Raw genomic sequence first — 23,198 nt, 5'->3', positions numbered from 1 at the left:
TATGGGGGCACTCAGCAGGGAGGGATGAGCCAGCAGCGCACACGGGGAAACCTAGATAAGGAGGATTGGGGCTCCTTATCTAGTTGCGCTCTAAAATAAACGTGCAAGTGCAAGTGAACCTAAATTTTAATAAATAAATACATTTCTAAAAAGTTGAAAAAAAGTCCCAAGTGTAAGGTTATTGATTCTGTGGGAAATCCTGTGACAATAAGATTTCTTTGCAGAAGATAAATAAATATACAGACAGTACAAAAAAATTCATGTGACTTTCACTTGACAGTCACTGTGAATAGGGATGTTTGAACCGAACATGAGTTCGACTCAAACATTGCCTGTTCGCCCTTTCGCCGAACAGCGAACAATTTGGGGTGTTTGTGGCAAATTTGAAAATCTGCGGAACACACTTTAAAAGTCTATGGGAGAAATCAAAAGTGCTAATCTTAAAAGTTCATATGCAAGTTATTGTCATAAAAAGTGTTTGGGGACCTGTATCAATGCAAAAAAAAGTTTTAAAAACTGTTTTTTTTTTCGGGAGCAGTGATTTTAAAAATGCTTAAAGTGAAACAATAAGAGCCCTCTCACATTGAGGTGCTGCAAAAACACCCTAAAATGCCTTTAGCGCCATTATCACGTTTTTACAGCGTTTTTAGGGCGCTAGCGGTAAAATTAACGCAACGCTGCGGGCGTTTTAACAGAGTTATTCAAGCGTTATTGAAGCATGGGCAATTTCAGTCCTACTGATGTAGATGCTCTTTTTTTTTGCTTGCATGTTTAAATTTTTGGGAGATCATGTGGCTTTTCTACAGCTCAGAGCGGATTATAGGCGCTATTCAGGCATTTTTACAGCGATTTCAATTCATTTCAATGGAGAGGGGCGTTTTTGGAACGTTTTTTTCAGCGCCCAAAAGCTGCTCCAAAGATGCTGCTTGCAGGACTTTTCTCAATGTGAAAGGGTCCATTGAGATGCACGGAGAACCTTTTCTAACAGTGCTATTTTTAACGCTAAAACGCTGTAAAAACTCTCCAATGTGAAAGGGGTCTGAAAGTGAAATATTCCTTTAAATGTCATACCTGGGGGGTCCCTACACAAAATGACATTTCTAAAGGAAAAAAAGTAATTTAAAACGCGGCTATAATGAATTGTCGGGTCATGGCAATACAGATAAAAGTAATTGAAAAAAAACAGCAGGGGTTCCCCCCAGTCCATTACCAGGCCCTTTGGGTCTGGTATGAATATTAAGGGAAACCCTGAACCAAAATTTAAAAAAAAACATCATTTTTTTTTCCTGGATCGCATCGAGAGTGGATTACATCGTTGGAACTTTTTTTTTCTTTTTTCATTTTTTCTTTTTAATAAAGGACTTGTCAAAAACCTCCTGTGGTTTTTAACATTTTGACACTTTTTTTGTGAAATACCCCGTTACCAATTCACATTGGGGGGGGGGGGCATCATCTGGGAGTCCCCTTTGTTTGATTCCGATAAGCCCCCGCAGACCCCCACAACCACGGGCAAGGGTTGTGGGGATGAGGCCCTTGTCCCCATCAACATGGGGACATCCTCCCTATGTTGAGGGCATGTGGCCTGATATGGTTCAGGAGGGGGGGGCGCTCTCGTCCCCCCTCTTTTCCTGCGGGCTACCAGGTTGCGTGCTCGGATAAGGGTCTGGTATGGTTTTTTGGGGGGAACCCCACGCTATTTTCTTTTTATTTTGGTGTGGGGTTCCCTTTAAAATCCAGGTCTGGTATGGATTTTAGGGGGTACCCCACGGCATTTAAAAAAGAAAATAACGCAGGGTTCCCCTTAATATCCATACCAGACCTGAAGGCTTTTTTTTTTTAATTTTGGTTCGGGTTCCCTTTAATATTCATACCAGACCCAAAGGGCCTGATAATGAACTAGGGGGAACCCACGCTGTTTTTCTTTTCAATCTGTATTGCCAGGACCCGGCAATTCATTATAGCCACGAGTAGTTTTAAATTACTTTTTTTCCTTTAGAAATGTAATTTTGTGCAGGGACTTTTCTAAACACGGGAAACATGCGCTACTTTACAGGCATATTATAGACACCCCCCAGGTACGAAATTTAAAGCAATGTTTCACTTTTATTGTTTCGCTTTAAGCATTATTAAAAATCACTGCTTCCAAAAAAACTGTAGTTTTTAAAACTTTTTTTGCATTGATATATGTCCCCTGGGGCAGGACCCGGGTCACCAAACACTTTTTATGACAATAATTTGCATATTAGCCTTTAAAATTATCACTTTTGATTTTTCTTGTTCGTGTCCCGTAAACTTTAAAGGTCTTTGCCTGTTCGAACAAATTTTTTGCCTGTTCGCATTTTCTGCTGCAAACCGAACCGGGGGTGTTCGGCTCATCCCTAACCGTGAATCCACCACCTTAAGAAATGTGCGCTTACCAGCTGCACAGTCTAAAATTGCCTGTGGCTAACACCCAGCCAGGGCCTTTTTGATCTGATCACTCCAATAACGGGGGCCGTCTGATCGGGGACACAGCTGGACGAATCCTCCACTTAAAGCTCAAAGCGGCTTGGTATTTGGTAGTGTGGCTCAGAAAAGCCACATTACCACCTTAAGGGCAGCAGTACACACGCCCATGCAAACAAACATTGGGGCGTATCCCAGGGAGGAGCGATGTGCTGACGTCACCGTGCGATGCGTCCCATAGGCCGGCGGCATATTTTTTACTTTATTTCTTTTGTACGCCTTGCAGGCATTTTTCTGCTTTTATATTTATTTAAATAAAAAACACAGCAAGTTTTACCTATGGCCACTTTTTGTATATTTTTTCTGAGACACAAATTTACCACCTACTGAGCCGCCTTGAGCTTTAAGTGGAGGATTTGTCCAGCTGTGTCCCCGATCAGACGGTCCCCATTATTGGAGTAACCAGATTGGTGTCAGAACATCAGTGAGGAAAAGGCCCTGGCTGGGTGTTAGCCACAGGCAATTTTAGCCTGTGTAGCTGGTAAGCGCACATTTCTTAAGGTGGTGGATTCACTGGGCCTAATCCACAAAAACCCGGCGCAACGTAATTTTTCCCATTTAAGTTACACCGCCGCAAAATCTCTACCTAAGTACCCGATCCACAAAGCACTTACCTAGAAATTTTGAGCAGTGTAACTTAAATCCGTCCGGCGAAAGGCGTTCCTAATTTAATGGGGCGAGTCCCATTTAAATTAGGCGCGCTCCCGCGCCGGACGTACTGCGCATGCTCCCGACGTCATTTTCCCGACATGCTTTGCGCGGTTTTACGTTGCGCCGGGTTTTGGGCGTAAAAAAAAAACGAGTTGCGGCGGGAAAAAAAAAAAAAATGACAGCGACGCGGGGTAGAAGGGTCTACTTTTACAAGGTGTAAACAGTTTTGGCCTTGTAAAAGCAGCCCTAATTTTGAGAAGCAAACTAATACTTACGGAGAAAAAACGAAGCGTAAAAGCTTCGTGGATCTCCGTAAGTGCTAATTTGCATACCCGAATCGGCATTTCGACGAGAAATGCCCCCAGCGGCGGCTGCGGTACTGCATCCTAAGATCCGACAGTGTAAGTCCCTTACACATGTCGGATCTTCTCCCTAACTATGGAAAACTGATTCTGAGGATCAGTTCCATAGATAGAAACAGGGATACGATGGCGTATCCCTTTTGAGGATCACCCCCACTGTGTCTGTCAAGCAAAAGTCACATGAATTTATTGAACTGTCTGTATATTTATTTATCTTCTGCAAAAGATTCACCTGCTGCAAATAAATCTTCACTTGGATATTGTCACAGGATTTCCCACAGAATCAATAACCTTACAGTTGGGACTTTTTTTGAACTTTTTAGAAATGTATTTATTGATTTAAAATTAGGTTAACTTGCACTTGTACGTTTAATTTAGAGTGCAACTATATTTGTTTTTATTTGTATTTGTGTGTATTTCACTTTGTGTTGCAGCTTATAGGTCCACTTTCCAGCGCAGTTTTTTTTTTCTACTATTAATGGCTGTGAGTTATTTTAAGAGGACAAATTTACAAGCTGTACACTTACTACTTTACATTTTAGCAATTTAAGTTACACCGCCGCAAAATCTCTACCTAAGTACCCGATCCACAAAGCACTTACCTAGAAATTTTGAGCGGTGTAACTAAGTATTGAAGTTCAATGCGAAACGCGTCAGCTGTTTCCCCCACTGTGTGCTGATTGTTGTAGTGCATTTTTTCCTTTACCAATAAAGGGCACGTCTTTTTTAAGACTTTTGGAGTGCGGATGTCCATATATTTCTTCATTTGCATATCCTGTGCATTGCGGCACCGTTTGGTTCTTGAGTGGACAGTGATCACCTTAGGTGTGCTCACCTGGAGCGGCGGTCTTCTCACCTGTTCGTCATTTCTTCAGTGTTGTCACATATTTACAAAAATGTGAGGGGTGTACTCACTTTTGTGAGATTCTGTATATTTGGTTCATTATTATGCTTTCAGCCTCCTAGAATAGAAAAAGAAAAATGGTGGAATTGTGAGGATGATTATAACATATAATATAATATAATATAATATAATATAATATAATATAATATAATATAGTATAATATGATATATTACAGTACATTGTAATCTATAATAAAATTCCAATTTCCACCTACCATCCAAAACAAACATTTAGGGCCAGATTCAGGTAGAAGTGCGGCGGCGTAACGCATCGTAGCGTGCCTGATTCACAAAGCACTTGCGATGAAAACTACGCTGGCGGCCTCCGGCGTAAGCCAGCGTAATTTAAATGGGAGTGTGCCATTTAAATTAGGCGCGCTCCCGCGCCGGACCTACTGCGCATGCTCCGTTTCCTAACTCCCACCGTGCTTTGCGCGAAGTGACGTAATTTTTTCAAACGGCGACGCGCGTAGCGTTATTCCTTATTCCGGGACGGCTTACGCAAACGACATGATTTTTTAAATTTCGACGCGGGAACGACGGCCATACTTTATACAGCAATACGATTGCTGTGTAAAGTTAAGGCACCAAAAACGTCGACTAACTTTGCGACGGGAAACTAGACTAGCGGCGACGTAGCGAACGCGAAAATCCGTTGTGGATCGCCGTAACTCCTAATTTGCATACCCGACGCTGGTTTACTCTCCCCAGCGGCGGCCGCGGTACTGCATCCTAAGATCCGACAGTGTAAAACAATTAGCCCAGTCGGATCTTAGGGATATCTATGCGTAACTGAATCTATGAATATAGATACTCTGAGAGATACGACGGAGTATCTGAGATACGACGGAGTATCTGAGATACGACGGAGTATCTGAGATACTCCGTCGTATCTCCTTTGTGAATCTGGCCCTTAAGTACTATATCATATTACATTGACATGGATCAGTTTCAACAAATCTAAAAGCAATATTATCAACTTTTTTAATCAATAGGTGGAGCCTGGTACTACTTGTGCTGTATTTGGATTGGGTGCCATTGGGCTGTCCGCCATTATTGGATGTAAAGTTTCTGGAGCATCAAGAATTATTGCTATAGATATAAACAGCAGCAAGTTTGAAAAGGCAAAGCTGTTTGGAGCCACTGACTGCATCAATCCTAAAGATTTTAGCAAGCCAATCCAGGAGGTGATCAAGGAAATGACAGGAGATGGAGTGCATTATTCGTTTGAATGTATTGGCAGTACAGAAGTTATGGTATGTAGTTTTAAATTTGATTTACTGTTACCAATTATATGCATTGATTCATTTGGAAGGCTTTTTGATTCCTTGGGTCTCAAGTCCTACTGCATAGAAGGCATGGTTTTCATACACTGCACTGATTATAATCAAAAGCCTGAAGGAGCTGTATGCACTTTGAAATAAATATAATCTCCAGCTATATTTACATCTTACACCAGTGGTTATTGATGTGCATTTGGTTGATGGCTGCATCCACTGTCCAGAAACAGAGGAATTATCCTCTCATTTTTGTGACAGAATGAGACATGTGAATATCTTCTATCCTAATAAGGCTTTATTGTGCTATGAACTAATTTGGTTGGTGGGTTTTTTGATTCCTTTAATCCCTTCTTAACATGTACGATTAATCAAATCAAGCTACGCACATGCTCAATAATTGTTTCGTCTCTATATGAGGAAAAAGATAATAGTTGGTCAATCTCCAATGAAGATATAATGAATGAAGTGTCTTTGCATGTCTTTCAAGCACCCTAAAGCTGAACTTCAATCTTACCTTTAGTCAGGACTGTGAGCTTCTCACAGTGGGCATGGCTGGAGGATGTCCAACATTCTCCAGCCATTTCTCCCACAGGCTTAATGTCCATGACCCACACCTTCCTTTTATTGGATGTCAGTTTTTTTTAATCATGGAGGTTCATCATATGTGGGCACCACCTAGGAACGTTCACGTATCCAGACTGGAATCAACCCATCAAGGCTTTTCGATATGTGCATAAATTCTCCTAAGAACCAGCCTTCTGCCTGCATCAGGGCCAAAGGCTTTTTAGAGGAGTATTGAACAAGCTCCAGTACTTTTCTGGAAGCTAATAAGCAAAAATGATTGTGTAACCCACAATAGTTTTTTTCACTACTACATTTCCTTTATTCTGGCTTGTCAACATGACAAATGCAATAATTTAAAGGTTTGATGACAGTATAACACTTTGGTAGTTGAAAATACCTTTATTTAGAGAGGTCTATACGTCAGAACAAAAAGAGGAAGGAAAGAGAGAAAGGGGAAATTAGCTCCAAGCTGTCTGTAATTAGCAATGTAATGGCAAAAGGTACAGTATTTGCCTACAGAACAAATATACAGAAAGAAATATACAGAATCTGCAACAAAGTTTGTTATAATCTTAACAAATGTGAAGTTACGCTTTAAACATTTTACATTTCGGTATTTTTTTTTTTACTTCCTATGTTGGAAAAAGTAATTTATAGATACTTAAATTATTTCAAAGTCATGTAAATCCTCAGACTGATTTCTATTTTCCTTTGGCACTAGAAAGCAGCACTGGAGTGTACTCATCCAGGATATGGAACCAGTGTGGTAATAGGAGTAGCTCCCCCGGGTGCAAAAGTCACATTCGATCCTCTTCTGCTTCTTACAGGACGCACATGGAAAGGCAGTATATTTGGAGGTACATTTTACTATAAGGCACCTATTTGCCATTGTTTTGCACTGTATTTAATGACAGGAATACTTTGGAGGTTTCAAATAGGTGTTGGTACTTCAGCACTAATTACGTTGTAAAGCATGTAATATATGATATATGACCTTGTTTGCAAATCATACCTTAGATACACAAGGTGAGTATCAGAAAAAATCAATCATGACAGATAGAAAAGAAGAAGAGTCTCCAGGATGTAGATGGTGACCTACCTCTTCATTGTAGGTTTTCTGACTTGCATTTCCCTTCTGTACAATAACTCATGAAAACAGCATAAGGGAAGCTTGAAGTGGCTCTGTGTGATGAAATTAGACAGTCTGGCCCAGATTCACAAAGCACTTACGTGGACGTACAGTACATTACGCCGGCGTAAGTGCCAATGTGTGCCGGCGTATGTGTGCGGCAGACCCACAAACCAACATGCACCTAATAACAGGCTACGCCCCGCCGACGTAGCATGAGCACGCCGGCGTAGGGTGGGTGCACATGTGGTGCTGCTGACATTGATTAGCCATGCAAACATGCAAATGAGGGGAATACGCCAATTCACGAACGTGCGTGCGCCCGGCGAATGCTAAGCGAGATGCGCGCAAGTTTTACGTCCGGCGTACAGTTATTCACCATACATGAGGCACAACCTGGCAACAGACAAGCACAGGTCAGCTGGAGAGCAGCTGCAGCAGCACCGTTACGGACGAGCAGAGCAACCACACTTGCAGGACAACACATCCGTACGCCAACATGCCAGGGGCAGCCATGGTCATAGCACTACTGTGTCAACATCCACGGAGAAGTTCTTCTTGAGCTTCTCCTTCTCTCTGTCACTGTCTGACATGTTGTCTGCACCAGGGAACACAAGCCGGCATACTGTGCGTTGGACTTGCGTCTCGCTGGGCGTACGTTATGTTCACGGCGTACGTGGTGATCCGTCGTAGCTTAGGCGGTTGTGCCGGCGTGGTTGTGCACAGGTGCAGGGGGGTGCTGTGCATGCGTCCACGTCACGGTGCAGTTCGTCATACGCCGGGCGTAAAACGCTGCGCCACGCCGGCGTACCTGTCTGGCGCTCGGGCCAGCATTTGCATGGGGTCACGCCCACTTCCACCTATGCCGGCGTGCACCTTCGAACCCCACACCGCACTGGCGCAGCGTTGGGTGCACTGGCTTGTTGAATGCAATGCTTGCCTCGCCACGCTATGTTGGCGTGTCGTACGGTGTGTGCGCTACGGCTGCGTAGCATGCGCCTTGCTCCCTGTGAATCTGGGCCTCAGTCTGCAACTCTGTGACTAGGTGATGGCAATTACACATTCAGCCTTACCCTAGGCAGAAATTTTCCAGGCAACAATCCCCTGCAGACAGAAAGTGATAGGCCTCGTACACACGGCCGAGGAACTCGTCTGAAAAGACACATAATTTTCCTCGACGAGTTCCTTGTTAGGCTTGTCGAGGAACTCGACAAGCTTGCTTTGCGTACACACGGTCAAGACAAAATCTCCTCGTTCTCAAACGCGGTGACGTACAACACATACAATGGCAGGGGAAGTTCGATTCCACTGGCACAACCCTTGGGGCTGCTTTTGCTAATCTCATGTTACTGCGTGTTAAGTAAAAGTTTGGTAAGAGACGATTTTTCACTTTTCAGTCTGTTACAGCGTGACAAATGTGTTATCTCCATTACAAACGCTACTTTTACCGAAGGTGCGCTCCCGTCTCATACTTTATTCTGAGCATGCGCGGGTTTCTTAGCATACACACGATCGTGTTTCTCGTCGAAAACCAGCACGACGAGGAACACGACGAGGTAATTGAGACTTCCGTCGAGGAAAAAGAGAACTTGTTCTCTTTTTTACTCGTCGAGTTCCTTGACAGTTTCCTCGATGAAAAACGTACACACGACCGGTTTCCTCTGCAAAAAAGCTCTCCCACTAAGTTTCTTGATGGATTCTATCGAGGAAAGAGGTCGTGTGTACGAGGTCATAGTCACTGAGGCAGGTTAACTGAGCAGTTTTCCCTTTAGGCCAAGTTCACACTGTCGCTGCATGCGGCGCACAGCCGGGGTCCGGTTCACCAGTTCAGGTCCGATTTCAGCCCAAATTTTGGGCTGAAATCGAACCTGAAACGCACCAAAAAAGGCATGCTTTTTTCCAGCACACTGCACCAGACCCGCTGCAGAGATATGTAAACCGGCTTCATAGAGATCAAATAAAGAAAAATTATTCAGCGCTGGAATGTAAATATAAACTAAAAAATGCAAGCCAGCACTAAGGTAAATTCAAATAAAACACCTCACATTGACATAAAATAATAATAGTGCAGCGCAAAACAAACAATTTTAAACTATACATACAGAAAGTTAAAACATATGATATATGATATATAATTAAAAATTATATAATAAAGTCCATATAAAGTGCTCAAGTGCAAAAAGATGATCCAAATCGGAATATAATAGTGCAAAAATCCAAAGGGTGATATCCAGAAGGAACCTCCACCAAATAGCAGGAATGGCCTCTCACCTTACAACTTCGACCTGCAATAGGTCACAAAGCATAATCAGAGAACCACCTGTTCTCAGAGGACAGCAAGCAATGCAGCAGTAGAACCACGATATCAGTCAGACTCAGGATCAGGACATGGCAATCAGGGCATAAAAAACAAAGGAGAGGAAATCTAGTGCTCTCTGAAGCCAAAATACATTTATTTAAGAATAAAAAACGAATACACTCACTGTATAAGCACTCTCAAACGAGTGCAGCGAAACAGCATAAAACATCCATAAGAGCATGGGTTTCAGTCTAGGTCGGCGATCGCGGTTGACGTCACACGTGGCCCCGTCCCCTCGTACGACGTTACGTCCCTATGAGCGGGACTTCATCAGCGTGAGGTGAAAAAAGGCAGCTTAGAGATCAAGTTCATAGAGATCAAGTCACATTCTCCTGCTATGCGAATTGAATGCGGGGAAACGCGCATTCAATTCGCATAGGTGTGAACCTGGCCTAAAAGTTCTTAAATTTTCAGTCAGAACAATCAGAGATTCAGTCTAACTTCATTTAAATATTGTTTTAATGATAAGAAAAGAAAAATAGTGCATCTTACATTCACATAATATATATTACAAAGCATACATAAGCAACATCAAAAAACTTGGTGAGCTACAATATAATAAATGTTTGGTTTTGGGTTCATTATTACCTTAAGGTATCCACTCTTTGAAGATAACTCCACTAAACTAGGACTTTAATATATATTAATAAATATTTAAATATTAGTAGTAATATGAATTAGATCTGAGAGCTTGAGATTTATACAAGTTCACTACTAGGTAAAAATCAGACTCACAGATGTGCACTGCTCACTAGACAGTTTACAACAGGCCATTTACAACAGGGCCTCATTAGGAGTCTTTGAGGACTCTGGCTAGTGGAGGTTTATGATACTTGTGCATTTATTTAACATTCCTTGTTTTTTGTCAAATGTGTCTTAAGCCGGGCTGTGTTTGATCAAACAAAGCCAGGCTGTTTTCTTACAATTTAAAACAAGGATTTTACATAAATTATAATTCAGTGCTGATTTATCATTGTTACATTTATGAAAATAAATTAACATGAAATTCCATACTACTCCATATATTGCAAGAATATCTGTAATCTAGAATGCCCAACCCAATCTGCTTCTGTTCCAGAAATATTGCAAGCACCCTTCTCCTTGCATTTTTCAAACTTAGTTTAGTTTGTCAATAACTACTGACAACTCTTCTGTTTAGTACAGGCAGGGAGGTGAATGTGAAGGCAGTGATAAGTACTTTACAAAGCATCTACCCAACCATTATAAAACATGAATAGCAAAAGTCTCAAAAGGTAAATTTGGTGACTTACCCTTTACCAGTTGTGATTCTGAATATTTTTGTATTGCTCAAAAGGAAGGTTATATTTTAAAGGGAAAGTTGCAGTCTGGATTATTACTATTAGTCATATAACTTTATGAGTAGACAGCACTTATTTTTCTTATTAAATTAGAATGACAACCCCCCCCCCCCCCTAAAGCAGATAAAGGTTCTGGGCCATTTTCTCTCTAAATATCCGCCTGCTTCGCTTAGGGCACTTACACTCCGCTGTCCCAACTTACTGGAGCAGGTGTTGTATTCCCCAACCACTTGCTCCATAAGTTGGGACAGCGGAGTGTAAGTGTCCCGGCGTAGCCTGGCGGATCTCCAAGGGGGCGGCTTCTATTCAAATGAAGCGTGCCCCCGATGCAAAAGAACTGGGCATGCGCCGGGCTGCAAAAAGCCCAGTGCGCATGCTCCAGTTCTCGGCGGAAAACGTCAATGACGCCGACGTGTGCGTCATTGACGTAAAGTCGTATTCAAGAACGACTTACGTAAACGACGTATCCGACGAAAAAACACAACGGGGACCCGACGCCATCCGTAACATGGCCTACGCGAGACTTGCGGAAACGTACCCCTCATATAGCAGGGGTAAGTTTCCGCTTACGCAAACGACGTTAGCGACGGTTACGCGATGCGAACTCGTTCGTGAATCGGCGTAGAAGGATCATTTGCATATGCAAATGACTCCTTCATGTAAATGCCATCTAGCGGCGGCCGGCGTCATTGCATTTAAGATCCGCCAGTGTAAGTGACTTACAGATGGCGGATCTTAAGTGTATCTATGCAAAAATGATTCTGAGAATCAGGAGCATAGATACACGGGTCAAAAAAGGGAGTTACGATGGAGTATCCTGAGTTACTCCATCGTAACTTTACTCAGAATATGGCCCTCTGTATATTAATTTACAATAAGTTTTATTTAATTTATTGCAGTCAAGGAAACCTTTGTAATCCTCTGTAATGCCAGTTTGAGGGCAGTGGGGGGAGGTGGGGGTTAGTGCTAATATTCCAATTTACCTGTCTACAAATAAATGTGTTTTATGCTAAACACATTAAAGCTGAATAAGGTACTAAATGTTAAGCATTTATTTTTATTTTTTACCTTAATGCATCATCCTGCCCCAACAAAAAAATTAATAGTTTTAACATAACTTTAAATACATTAAAAATAATAGATTCCCATCAAAAGAGCTTGAATTAAACTGTGTTAGTTTTACAAGTTTTGGACTTATTCTTTTTTAAATCAGAGTTCAGGAGTGATGAATAGGGATGAGCCCAACATACCCGGGTTCGGTTCGCACCAAAACGTTCGAACAGACCGCGGGTTCGCGCGAACATTTAGAACCCCATTGAAGTCTATGGGACTCGAACGTTCGAATTCAAAAACGCTCATTTTAAAGACCAATATTCAATTTAATGTTGGAAAACGTCTTTGAGAACCCGGGTCTTGCCCCAGGGAACATGCATCAATGGAAAAAAAAGTTTTAAAAACGGTAGTTTTTCTGGAGCAGCGATTTTAATGATGCTTAAAGTGAAAAAAAAAATGAAAAGTTCCTTTAAATATCACATCAACTGTGTGTCTATAGTAGTGGCATGTGTTCAGGGCTGGTGCAAGGATTTTTGACACCCTAGACAAAACCTTATTTTGCCGCCCCCTTTGCTCCTCCCCTGACCCCACCCCCTTTGTGCTTGCCCTGACCTTTTAAATAGCTGCTCAAAAACAAAATAAAAATACCTTCAAAGTTGCTGTTTTCTCCACAAACCAAACTTCTCCTGCAATCCTCACTTCCAGCACTCTGCCATCCTGCTCCCAGCAATCCTCACTTCCAGCACCCTGCCATCCTGCTCCCAGCAATCCTCACTTCCAGCACCCTGCCATCCTGCTCCCAGCAATCCTCACTTCCAGCACCCTGCCATTACTGCTCCCAGCAATTCTCACTTCCAGCACCCTGCCATCCTGCTCCCAGCAATCCTCACTTCCAGAACCCTGCCATTCCTGCTCCCAGCAATCCTCACTTCCAGCACCCTGCCATCCTGCTACCAGCAATCCTCACTTCCAGCACCCTGCCATTCCTGCTCCCAGCAATCCTCACTCCCAGCACCCTGCCATCCTGCTCCCAGCAATCCTCACTTCCAGCACCCTGCCATTCCTGCTCCCAGCAATCCTCACTCCCAGCACCCTGCCATCCTGCTCCCTGCAATCCTCACTTCCAGCACCCTGCCATTCCTGCTCCCAGCAATTCTAACTTCCAGCACCCTGCCATTCCTGCTCCCAGCAATCCTCACTTCCAGAACCCTGCCATTCCTGCTCCCAGCAATCCTCACTTCCAGCACCCTGCCATTCCTGCTCCCAGCAATCCTCACTTCCAGCACCCTGCCATTCCTGCTCCCAGCAATCCTCACTCCCAGCACCCTGCCATCCTGCTTCCAGCAATCCTCACTTCCTGCACCCTGCTATTCCTGCTCCCAGCAATTCTCACTTCCAGCACCCTGCCATTCCTGCTCCCAGCAATCCTAACTTCCAGCACCCTGCCATTCCTGCTCCCAGCAATCCTCACTTCCAGAACCCTGCCATTTCTGCTCCCAGCAATCCTCACTTCCAGCACCCTGCCATTCCTGCTCCCAGCAATCCTCACTTCCAGCACCCTGCCATTCCTGCTCCCAGCAATCCTCACTTCCAGCACCCTGCCGTTCCTGCTCCCAGCAATCCTCCCTTCCAGCACCCTGCCATTCCTGCTGACACCAATCCTCACTTCCTGCCATCACTTAGCCCAGCCTGCCACATCTGTGACATGTGACAGCTAATGCGTTTGGTTGATATTAAACAGCACACGCGCAGTAAGAGCGTCTGTGTTTATGTGCAATTAAATAGCAAACATGCACTTACAGTAAATGCGCTTACGTGCGATTACACAGCAAACGTGCACTTACAGTAAATACGCTTACGCGCGATTACACAGCAAACTTGCACTTACAGTAAATGCGCTTACGTGCGATTACACAGCAAACTTGCACTTACAGTAAATGCGCTTACGTGCGATTACACAGCAAACTTACACTTACAGTAAATGTGCTTACGTGCGATTACACAGCAAACGTGCACTTACAGTAAATGCGCTTACGTGCGATTACACAGCAAACGTGCACTTAAAGCAAATGCGCTTAGGTGCAAATAAGCAGGACAATTGCAGTAACACCCAGTACGTTTAGGTGTAAACTACACAGCACACAGCCACAGGCAATACAACACGTTAGAGCACTGCAGCTATGCACAATCTCCTGCCTGACAAATACTAAGAGCAGATCTAGCTATGCTATACAGTGTATAAATATATGTACAACTCCTAGGGATGTATATATATTCTCTACACACTGTAATAAAGCTAAACTGACTACCCTGCTATATCTAGCTAGCTAAAAAGACAATCTCTCTGTCTCTCTGACTGCTCTCTTTAACAAGCCGGAACACACTACACAAGGCCGCCCGGAAGGCGGCCTTTTATAGTGTGGGGCGTGTGCTAAAGCCCTGAGCCATAATTGGCCAAAGCACCCAGGCTTTGGCCAATTATGGCTCTTCGTTTTTTGGGCACTGTGATTGGCCAAGCATGCAGGGTCATGGTGCATGCTTGGCCAATCATCAGCACGCAACGCCGCAGTGAATTATGGGCCGACGCGTGTCACTCGAATTTGGCGAGAACGACCCGTTTTGTTCGATATTCGACGAACGATCGAACAGGCAATGTTCGAGTCGAACATACGTTCGTATCGAACGCGAAGCTCATCCCTAGTGATGAAGTGTAGTTTACCTCTTATTAAACTGAATTTCAATAATTACCTCTTCTAACCTCTATGGAAACACTATGGCCCAGATTCCGAAAGGGCTTACGACGGCGCAACGCAATGTACGCCGTCGTATCTATGCGACTGATTCTTTAAATCAGTTACGCATAGATATCCATTAGATCCGACAGGCGTAAGTCTCTTACGCTGTCGGATCTTAAATGCATTTTTTTTTCGCCGCTAGGTGTCGCCTCCGTTGTTTTCCCCGTCGAGTATGCAAATGAGCAAAATCCGCGAATTCCCGAACGTACGCGCGGTCGACGCAGTGAAGTTACGACGTTTACGTTAGATTTGCGACGCGTAAAGTTGCCCCTGCTATTTGAGGGGCAACCAATGTTAAGTATGGCCGTCGTTCCCACGTCGAAATTTAAAAATTTACGTCGTTTGCGTAAGTCGTCCGTGAATGGGGCTGGACGCCATTTACGTTCACGTCGAAACCAATGACGTCCTTGCGACGTCATTTAGCGCAATGCACGTCGGGAAATTTTAGGGATGGCGCATGCGCAGTACGTTTGGCGCAGGAACGCACCTAATTTAAATGCTCTACGCCCCCTACCCGGCTCATTTGAATTAGGCGGGCTTGCGCCGGGGGATTTACGCTACGCCGCCGCAACTTTACAGGCAAGTTCTTTGTGAATAAAGCACTTGCCTGTAAAACTTGCGGCGGCGTAACGTAAATGACATACGTTACGCCGCCGCAGTTTTACGCCCATCTACGAGAATCTGGGCCTTTATTTTTTTTTTAAATGGCAAGATGGCTTCTAAGTTGACCTGTCAGTACTTGTTGACATTGGCAAACTTCCACTATATTGAGGGTTTCCACATATTAAAAATGTTGCAAAAAGCTAATCCCATTCGAAAAATTAACCAGAAGAAATAACTCTTTATCTCAATGATTGCATAATGCCGCTGTTCTAGGCTACATTTACTTTTCTAAATACACAATCAAGTTACTTTTATTTTTGCTCTTTGTAATCCTAAATTGTAGAGTAGTATTATATACCGTAGCTGTGTTATAGATGCACACACAAAGCTCCCATACCCTTCACAGTATTTATATATATATATATATATATATATATATATATATATATATATATATATATATAGTGGCCTGCTACTTTCTAGCTGGTGCTGCTTTAAATTTAGAGGGTAGTCTGAGAGTTAGTTGACTCAGACTGTATGATTTTTTTACTAAATTTGGACTTCTGTTCCAGCCATGGCTATACTGTGAGTGACCGCTATTGTTGTCTGGGGTGTCGTTATCACTCCAGGCCGAGGGTGGTAGCAGTCAGGTCAAGGTGTTTTGGGTGTTCCCCTTCAGCAGCCAATCAGAGGGAGTTGATCGTCCCGCTGTGAATGCTGGGGAGGAGTACTCAAGGGACAGACGTCATTAGTTCGGGGTCGTCGCCGATCCTGGTCTGTCGTCCCACCACCCCCCGTGTGTGGCCCTCCTGACCGGGGGTGAATGTTCAAGTGTTACTGGCTCCGGGACTACGTTGGTCCGGGGTTGTGATCTACTGAGTAGGCCTGGTAGTCAGACTGGATCTACTTTTGCAGAGTGGTGCTGTGCTGTCCGTCCTGAGGGAGGAAGCCACTCGATGAAGAACTTGTCTTGGAGAGCACCGAGCAAGAGGCTGGTTTCTCAGGAGAGGCCCTAAACTTCATCGAAGGACACACTACTACTGAAAGGCTGAGTGATGGTCGCCTGTCAGTTCTGAGTTCACAAGAATTTGTTCAAGAGAGACCTGGGTGCTTAATCCTGTGCTGAGAGGATTCTGGACCGACTGCATCTCCATCTTAGGGAAGGTTTGTGGCAGAGACTTTACCAAGTTTTCGTGTGACACCCTGGCTGCTAGGTTAGTGAGAGAGGCCTATCCAGGTGCACAGTACCCAGTCTGGTTAGAGTGAGGCCTCGTACACACGGCCGAGGAACTCGACGTGCCAAACACATCGAGTTCCTCGGCCAGTTCAGCCCTGAAGCCGCCGAGGAGCTCGGCGGGACGAGAGCTCCCATAGAACAACGAGGAAATAGAGAACGTGTTCTCTATTTCCTCGCCGAGGTCCTCGTCGGCTTCCTCGGCCGAAAGTGTACACACGACCAGTTTCCTCGGCAGAATTCAGCCAGAAACTCGGTCGGAAGCTGAATTCTGCCGAGGAAACTGGTCGTGTGTACGGGGCCTTAGAGTGGTGACGAAAGCTGCGTTGCTGGAAGCAGGAGTGTTTCCAAACAAAAGTTATACACCTGAACCTGTTACCTATTACCTTTTACCTCTTCAACTACTACTTTTATTACTTTTGCCTTGTTGGGTAAATAAAGCAAAGAAAAGAAGCTTAAAGTGTGGACATTAAAGTTTTTCTCAATTCTTATCTGATACCCTGGACGGCGAAGGATTAGAGGTAACATACCGCCCAAAACAAACCAGCAGCTCTTTCGGGGGTAGTGGTACATATATATATGTGTGTATTTATTCAATGGATGGAGTAGGGATGGGTAAGACAAATATTAATGTCCATAGGGGGCATTTAACAACTCTGCATCACAGCTAAACCGGAGTAGTGGGGAAGATTTGAGCCAGTTAATAAAACAGATCTATATATTTAGGCATCAGTCATAAATTCCCCTTTAGCTGCTCTTTAAGAAAAAGACACATACTGTAGCTGCTGTCTTTCAATGAACAGACACTTACTGGTCCAGGAGTCCAGTACTGTCATCACCCGGGCTAATTCATCGCCGGTCTTTGGGTGCCCAGTGCCGCCATCTTGCTAGTGGGAAGCTGTCTATGATTTCCTGAACTTTCACAGCTAGCTTCCCACATTGCATGTTGCACTGTACATTCAGGCTGGTCCCACAGCAGGTTGCAGGTGGGGAGGAGATGGCCAACCTTCTGCTCTTTTCATCTGGCAAGAGCAGCAAGTGGCAGCAAGTATCTGTCAGAAATAGTCACCCGCTCCCTCCAATAGTTGTGCAGGAGGGGAAGGGAGGATAAAAAGTGGACCTTCATGTTTTAGATGAAGTCTCGGTTTAAGTAGCAATGGGTGCGATTTACTAAAACTGCAGTGTGAAAAATCTGGTGCAGCTCTGCACAAAAACAAATCAGCTTCCAGGTTTTGTTGTCAAAGCTTAAATGAACAAGCTGAAGTTAAAAGCTGATTGGTTACCATGCACAGCTGTACCGGATTCAGAATACACAAGTTTTGGTTAAATCCCCCCTACTGTAACAGAATGATACCTTTCCCTGACTACGTCTTCAATGCGCATCTGTTTTGAGTGTACAGTATATGTCTCCAGCCTCCAATGGTAAAACCAGACTGGATCTGTGCTAATCTGTGACAGTTTAATATATATATATATATATATACACACACACTATATCGCCAAAAGTATTGGGATGCCTGCCTTTACACGCACACAACTTAACGGCATTCCAGTCTATGTCTGTATGGTTCAATAATAAGTTGGCTCACCCTTTGCAGCTATAACAGATTCAACTCTTCTAGGAAGGCTGTCCACAAGGATTAGGAGTGTGTCTATGGGAATGTTTGACCATTCTTCCAGAAGCGCATTTGTGAGGTCAGGCACTAATGTGGATGAGCAGGCCTGACTTATAGTCTCCTCTCTAATTGATCCCAAATGTGTTGTATCAGGTTGAGGTCAGGACTCTGTGCATGCCAGTCAAGTTCTTCCACCCCATACTCGCTCATCCATGTCTTTATAGACTTTGTTTGTGCACTGGTGCGTAGTCATGTTGAAACATGAAGGGGCCATCCCCAAACTGTTCCCACAAAGTTGGGAGCATGAAATTGTCTTAAATATCTTGGTATGCTGATGCGTTAAAGCCTCGTACACACGATCGGATATCTGATGGAATCTAGTCCGATGGATTTTTTAGTCTGATATGCGATGAAGCTGACTCTCATCAGTCTTGCCTACACACCATCAGTCAAAAATCCGACCGTGCCAAAACGCGGTGACGTAAAACACTACGACGTGCTGAAAAAATGAAGTTCAATGCTTTCGAGCATGCGTCGACTTGATTCTGAGCATGCGTGGATTTTTGACCCATGGACTTCCACACAGACGATTTTTTTATCGTTTTTTTATCCATAGGAAAAATTTAAACCATGTTCTATTTTTTTTCACCGATAGAAAACAAACCGATGGGGCCCACACACAATCGGTTTGTCCGATGAAAACAGTCCATCGTTCTGTTTTCATCAGACAAACCGATCGTGTGTACAGGGCTTTAGAGTTCCCTTCACTGGAACGAAGGGGCTATCCAAGCACAACCTCTAAAAAATAAACCCACACCACAATCCCCTCTCTATCAAATTACTTGGACCAGTGCACAAAGCAAGGTCCATAAAGACATGGATGAGCGAGTTTAGGATGGAGGAACTTGACTGCCTTGCACAGAGTCCTGATCTTAACCCGATAGAACACCTTTGGGATGAATTAGAGTGGAGACTGCAAGCCAGGTCTCTTTGTCCACATCAGCGCCTGAACTCACAAATGTGCTTTAGGAAGAAGCGTCAAACATAGACACACTCCTAAATCTTGTGGACAGCTTTTCCAGAAGAGCTGAAGCTTTTATAGCTGCAAGGGGTGAGCCAACTCAATATTAATCCCTATGGACTAAGACTGGCATGCCAATAAACTTCATGTGCGTGTAAAGGCAGGTGCCTAATGTGTAGCATGTTTACATCTGTGTATGTTTTGTATCTGACTGAGCCAAACTTAACTAGAGTCTGACTTTTTTCAGGTTATAAAAGTTTGGACTCGGTACCCCGATTAATTTCTGACTACATGGCAGGCAAATTTGACCTGGATGGTTTAGTGACCCATACTTTGCCTTTTACCCAAATAAATGAAGGGTTTGAACTTCTGAGAGCTGGAAAAAGGTTGGTATTAGTATTAATAAATTAAATATTTTTTTAATGTGTTGTCTATTAAGGGTGCAGTATCCATTAAGAATGCATACTGAGAATTTTAGAAGAAATATGGTAGTATGCATTGTCTATACATACTGAATTGTAAAGAATACTTAGAATTACACCCAGCAAACAGTTTCCATAAATACAGAATAAGAACAAATACTGGAAATTACACTGGTTTTACAAAACAATAGCAATGGTGCTATGTGAGGCTCATGTATACAGAATTAGAACAGATATTGAAAATCATACCCAACATACAGAACAAGAGAAGTGGCAATATACATACAAACAAACCACTGACTATAAAATATGAGATTTACATCCAAGTACTAAAAAAAAGAACCATATATAGAAATACATTCATAGTAGACATACATTCCATAATTTACCATTACCAGTAAATATGTATTTGTGCCAGTTTATTTACAACATATAGTATTAGGAAAATATCAAGGTGCACCAACACCTCCATCCTGTAGTCTATCAGTCCCAAGATTCCTCCTTGCATGCTTACCAATTCCTGTCAGTTTGCTACATGATAGAAAAATTCTCAGGAGAGGCCTGACGCACAACTCTTATAAACCCACCTATCCTCCATAACATCTTTATCCAGCTCTTTGGCAGCAGCACACAGCAAATATCATCCAGTTTACTACAAGGCACCATGTGGACAAATTCATCCAATAGGATACTGGCCATGGTTCCAATGGTTCTCAATTTCTATCCTAATTCTGCTGTAGTATGAAAGATAGAGCAACCTGAGCCTGTTTAGCCATGTTCAGGAGGTAAGTATGAGGCCTCGTACACACGACCGGTTTCCTCGGCAGAATCCATCAAGAAACTTGGTGGGAGATTTTTTTTGCCGAGGAAACCGGTCGTGTGTACATTTTTCAGCGAGGAAACTGAGGAACTCGACGAGCCAAAAAGAGAGCATGTTCTCTTTTTCCTCAACGGGAATGGAGAAAATTGGTTTGTCGAGTTCCTCGACAAGCCTAACAAGAACTCAAGGAGAAAAACAATGTGTTTTGCCCGTCGAGTTCCTCGGTCATGTGTACGAGGCCTGAGGCTTTGGTTAGGAGGTTGGCACATTTTGGGTGGCTTTGATTACTTGGACCCCTTACATCTTTACTAACTGTATAGCCCTTTCTTATAGTTATTATAGGACAACTTCCCATATAATCGCCTAGTTGATTCCAACAGAAATGGAAGCGGGCACCTGACAAAGATAGATACCTGCTCCCTCAACCCCCCCCCCCCCCTTAGCTGGGAATCTCCACTGCATGTCCTTCTCCTCCTGTACAAAATCTCCCTTCCCCCGTCATTTTTGGAACCTTTTTCGAGGGGGTGGGGGGGTGGGGAGAGATTGGGTACTGGGGGAGAAAGACATGCAGTGAAAATTCCCTTTTAAGTAAAATTCTGCTTTAAAGCAACTGGCAACAAAGGTGAAGAAGAAGCATATGCACGATGGCTTAAGTGGTAATAGTAGGAAACACATGCTAGTACAAATGAAATTCTAATTTTCCCATCTGGCCAAACTGCAATTATTTTCCTATCTGCTTAAAACAACAGTGAATAAGACTATCTCATCCACTAGCTCTTTCACACTAAAATACGAGTAGTAAAAAGAATGATGGGGCAGGAGTGAGATCACCGTGTATCACACTATCCACATGATGACCTTACAGTGGATGCCTCTTTGAACTAGATTTACTTTTAGATGTCAAATGACATATTCATTCTTCTGGCCAGAACTCATGATAATGTGGCCTGCTTTCCAGTATATAAGACCAGATTATATAGCATCAGACACCACCTTGAATTATGTTTAATAGATACCAAAGTAAAGATCTGGATCATATATAGGAAAATATATTAACATTAACTTACATTTTTTTATTATTATTATACACTTTTCTAACTTGTTTTTCTTCTTTTTTTAAGCATCCGCACAGTCTTATTATTCTAAATTGAAGGCTTTTCATGGAGAAGTGTAATTTCGAATGCTTACATTTGTTTCACACATATGGAAGAGACAACAATTGATTTTATGTAATCTGCTGATTTGTTCATTGTAAATTAGTTTGACATAACCCAAAATAAAAGGCTTTTAGATAAGGTTTCAACATTTTTATTGTCACTAAGTAACAATTTCCTGTTCGCAAAACAAAAATTGGTTACTAATGCTTGTTTTGTTGAGTTTGGTGAATGGTTCGGGCCGAGCAACATTTTTTCCTCCCGAACATCGCCTGTTCGCCCGTTCAGCTAACACCTGACTTTACAGGATGTTCACCCACCGAGCACCCAACAATGCACTGAATTCATGTTGCATAGTGTATTCTAATGCCCCATACAGACGGTCGTTTTTTGTGATGAAAAAAAATGACGTTTTTGAAAACGTCATTTAAAATGATAGTGTGTGGGGAAAATGTCGTTTTATGTCTTCAGAAAAACGACCAAAAAAAAATTCGAACATGCTCGAATTTTTTGTGTCGTTTTTCAAAATGTCATTTTTTGTGTCAATGAAAATGATAGTGTGTGGGCAAAACGACGTTTTTGAACCCGCACATGCCCAGAAGCAAGTTTTGAGACGGGAGGTAAAACTACCATTCATAATGGAGTAAGCACATTCATCACGCTTTAACAGACAAAAAAGCACGAATCATCTTTTACTAACAAGTAACCAGCTAAAAGCAGCCTCAAGGCGAATAGAACTTCCCCTTTAGAGTGCCGTCACTTTGTTCATCATTTTTCAAAATGATGGTGTGTATGCTCCATCGTTTTTGAAAATGAAGTTTCAAAAATGTCGTTTTTTTTCATCACTTCAAACGTCATTTTTTTTTCATCACAAAAAACGACCGTCTGTATGGGGCATAAGCCCTGATTGGGCAAAGCTGGTTTAGGGAGTAGCTGATTATTAAGAAGCGGAGCCAGGAATCTGGCTGCCACGTCCTTGACAGCTGATGACTCATCCGTTGTTAATGGGCTTCCCCGCTGACAGCTAACTGAAAAAAAAGACATTGCTGGCAATTGAAAAATAAAAGTGAACATGCAATACTGCCTTAGTAAATCAACCTTTTCCAGTACAAACATTTCTAGGGCCTTTTTTACTTCTTACTGTTTTAACAAGGGGGCCCCCAGATCCCAACCCCCCATGTGAATGAGTATGGGGTACCCCTAGTATCCCATACTCATTCACTCACAGTACCCCTACCCATTCACCAAAAAAGTCCATACCAGGCCATTTATTTAAAGATTTTGGCACCCAAAATTTCCCCTCCAAAATCCATACTAGACCCTTATTCGAAAGGAAAGACGAGTGAGCGCCCCCCCCCCTCCTGAACCATACCAGACCACATACCCTCAACATGAAGAGGTGCTTTG

The 23,198-nt window shown here is 43.1% G+C and overlaps 1 protein-coding gene across 1 annotated transcript in view; it reads left to right on the top strand.

Moving 5' to 3' along the window:
• Nucleotides 1-21,936, top strand: part of LOC120917228 (alcohol dehydrogenase 1-like) — a 53,692-nt gene extending 31,756 nt beyond the window's left edge. Inside the window, exons 6-9 of the mRNA XM_040328366.1 lie at nucleotides 5,418-5,678; nucleotides 6,988-7,123; nucleotides 19,643-19,781; nucleotides 21,759-21,936. Of these exons, the coding sequence (XP_040184300.1) occupies nucleotides 5,418-5,678; nucleotides 6,988-7,123; nucleotides 19,643-19,781; nucleotides 21,759-21,783 (561 nt within the window). The 3' untranslated portion in view covers nucleotides 21,784-21,936. The remainder of the gene's footprint in view (nucleotides 1-5,417; nucleotides 5,679-6,987; nucleotides 7,124-19,642; nucleotides 19,782-21,758) is intronic.
• The last annotated feature ends 1,262 nt before the right edge of the window (nucleotides 21,937-23,198 follow it).

The sequence above is a fragment of the Rana temporaria genome, chromosome 1 (assembly GCF_905171775.1).
Source record: "Rana temporaria chromosome 1, aRanTem1.1, whole genome shotgun sequence".
In the NCBI taxonomy this organism is placed as follows: domain Eukaryota; kingdom Metazoa; phylum Chordata; class Amphibia; order Anura; family Ranidae; genus Rana; species Rana temporaria.
The sequence above is the reverse complement of the archived record's forward strand: the minus strand, read 5'-3'. Positions and strand labels throughout refer to the sequence as shown.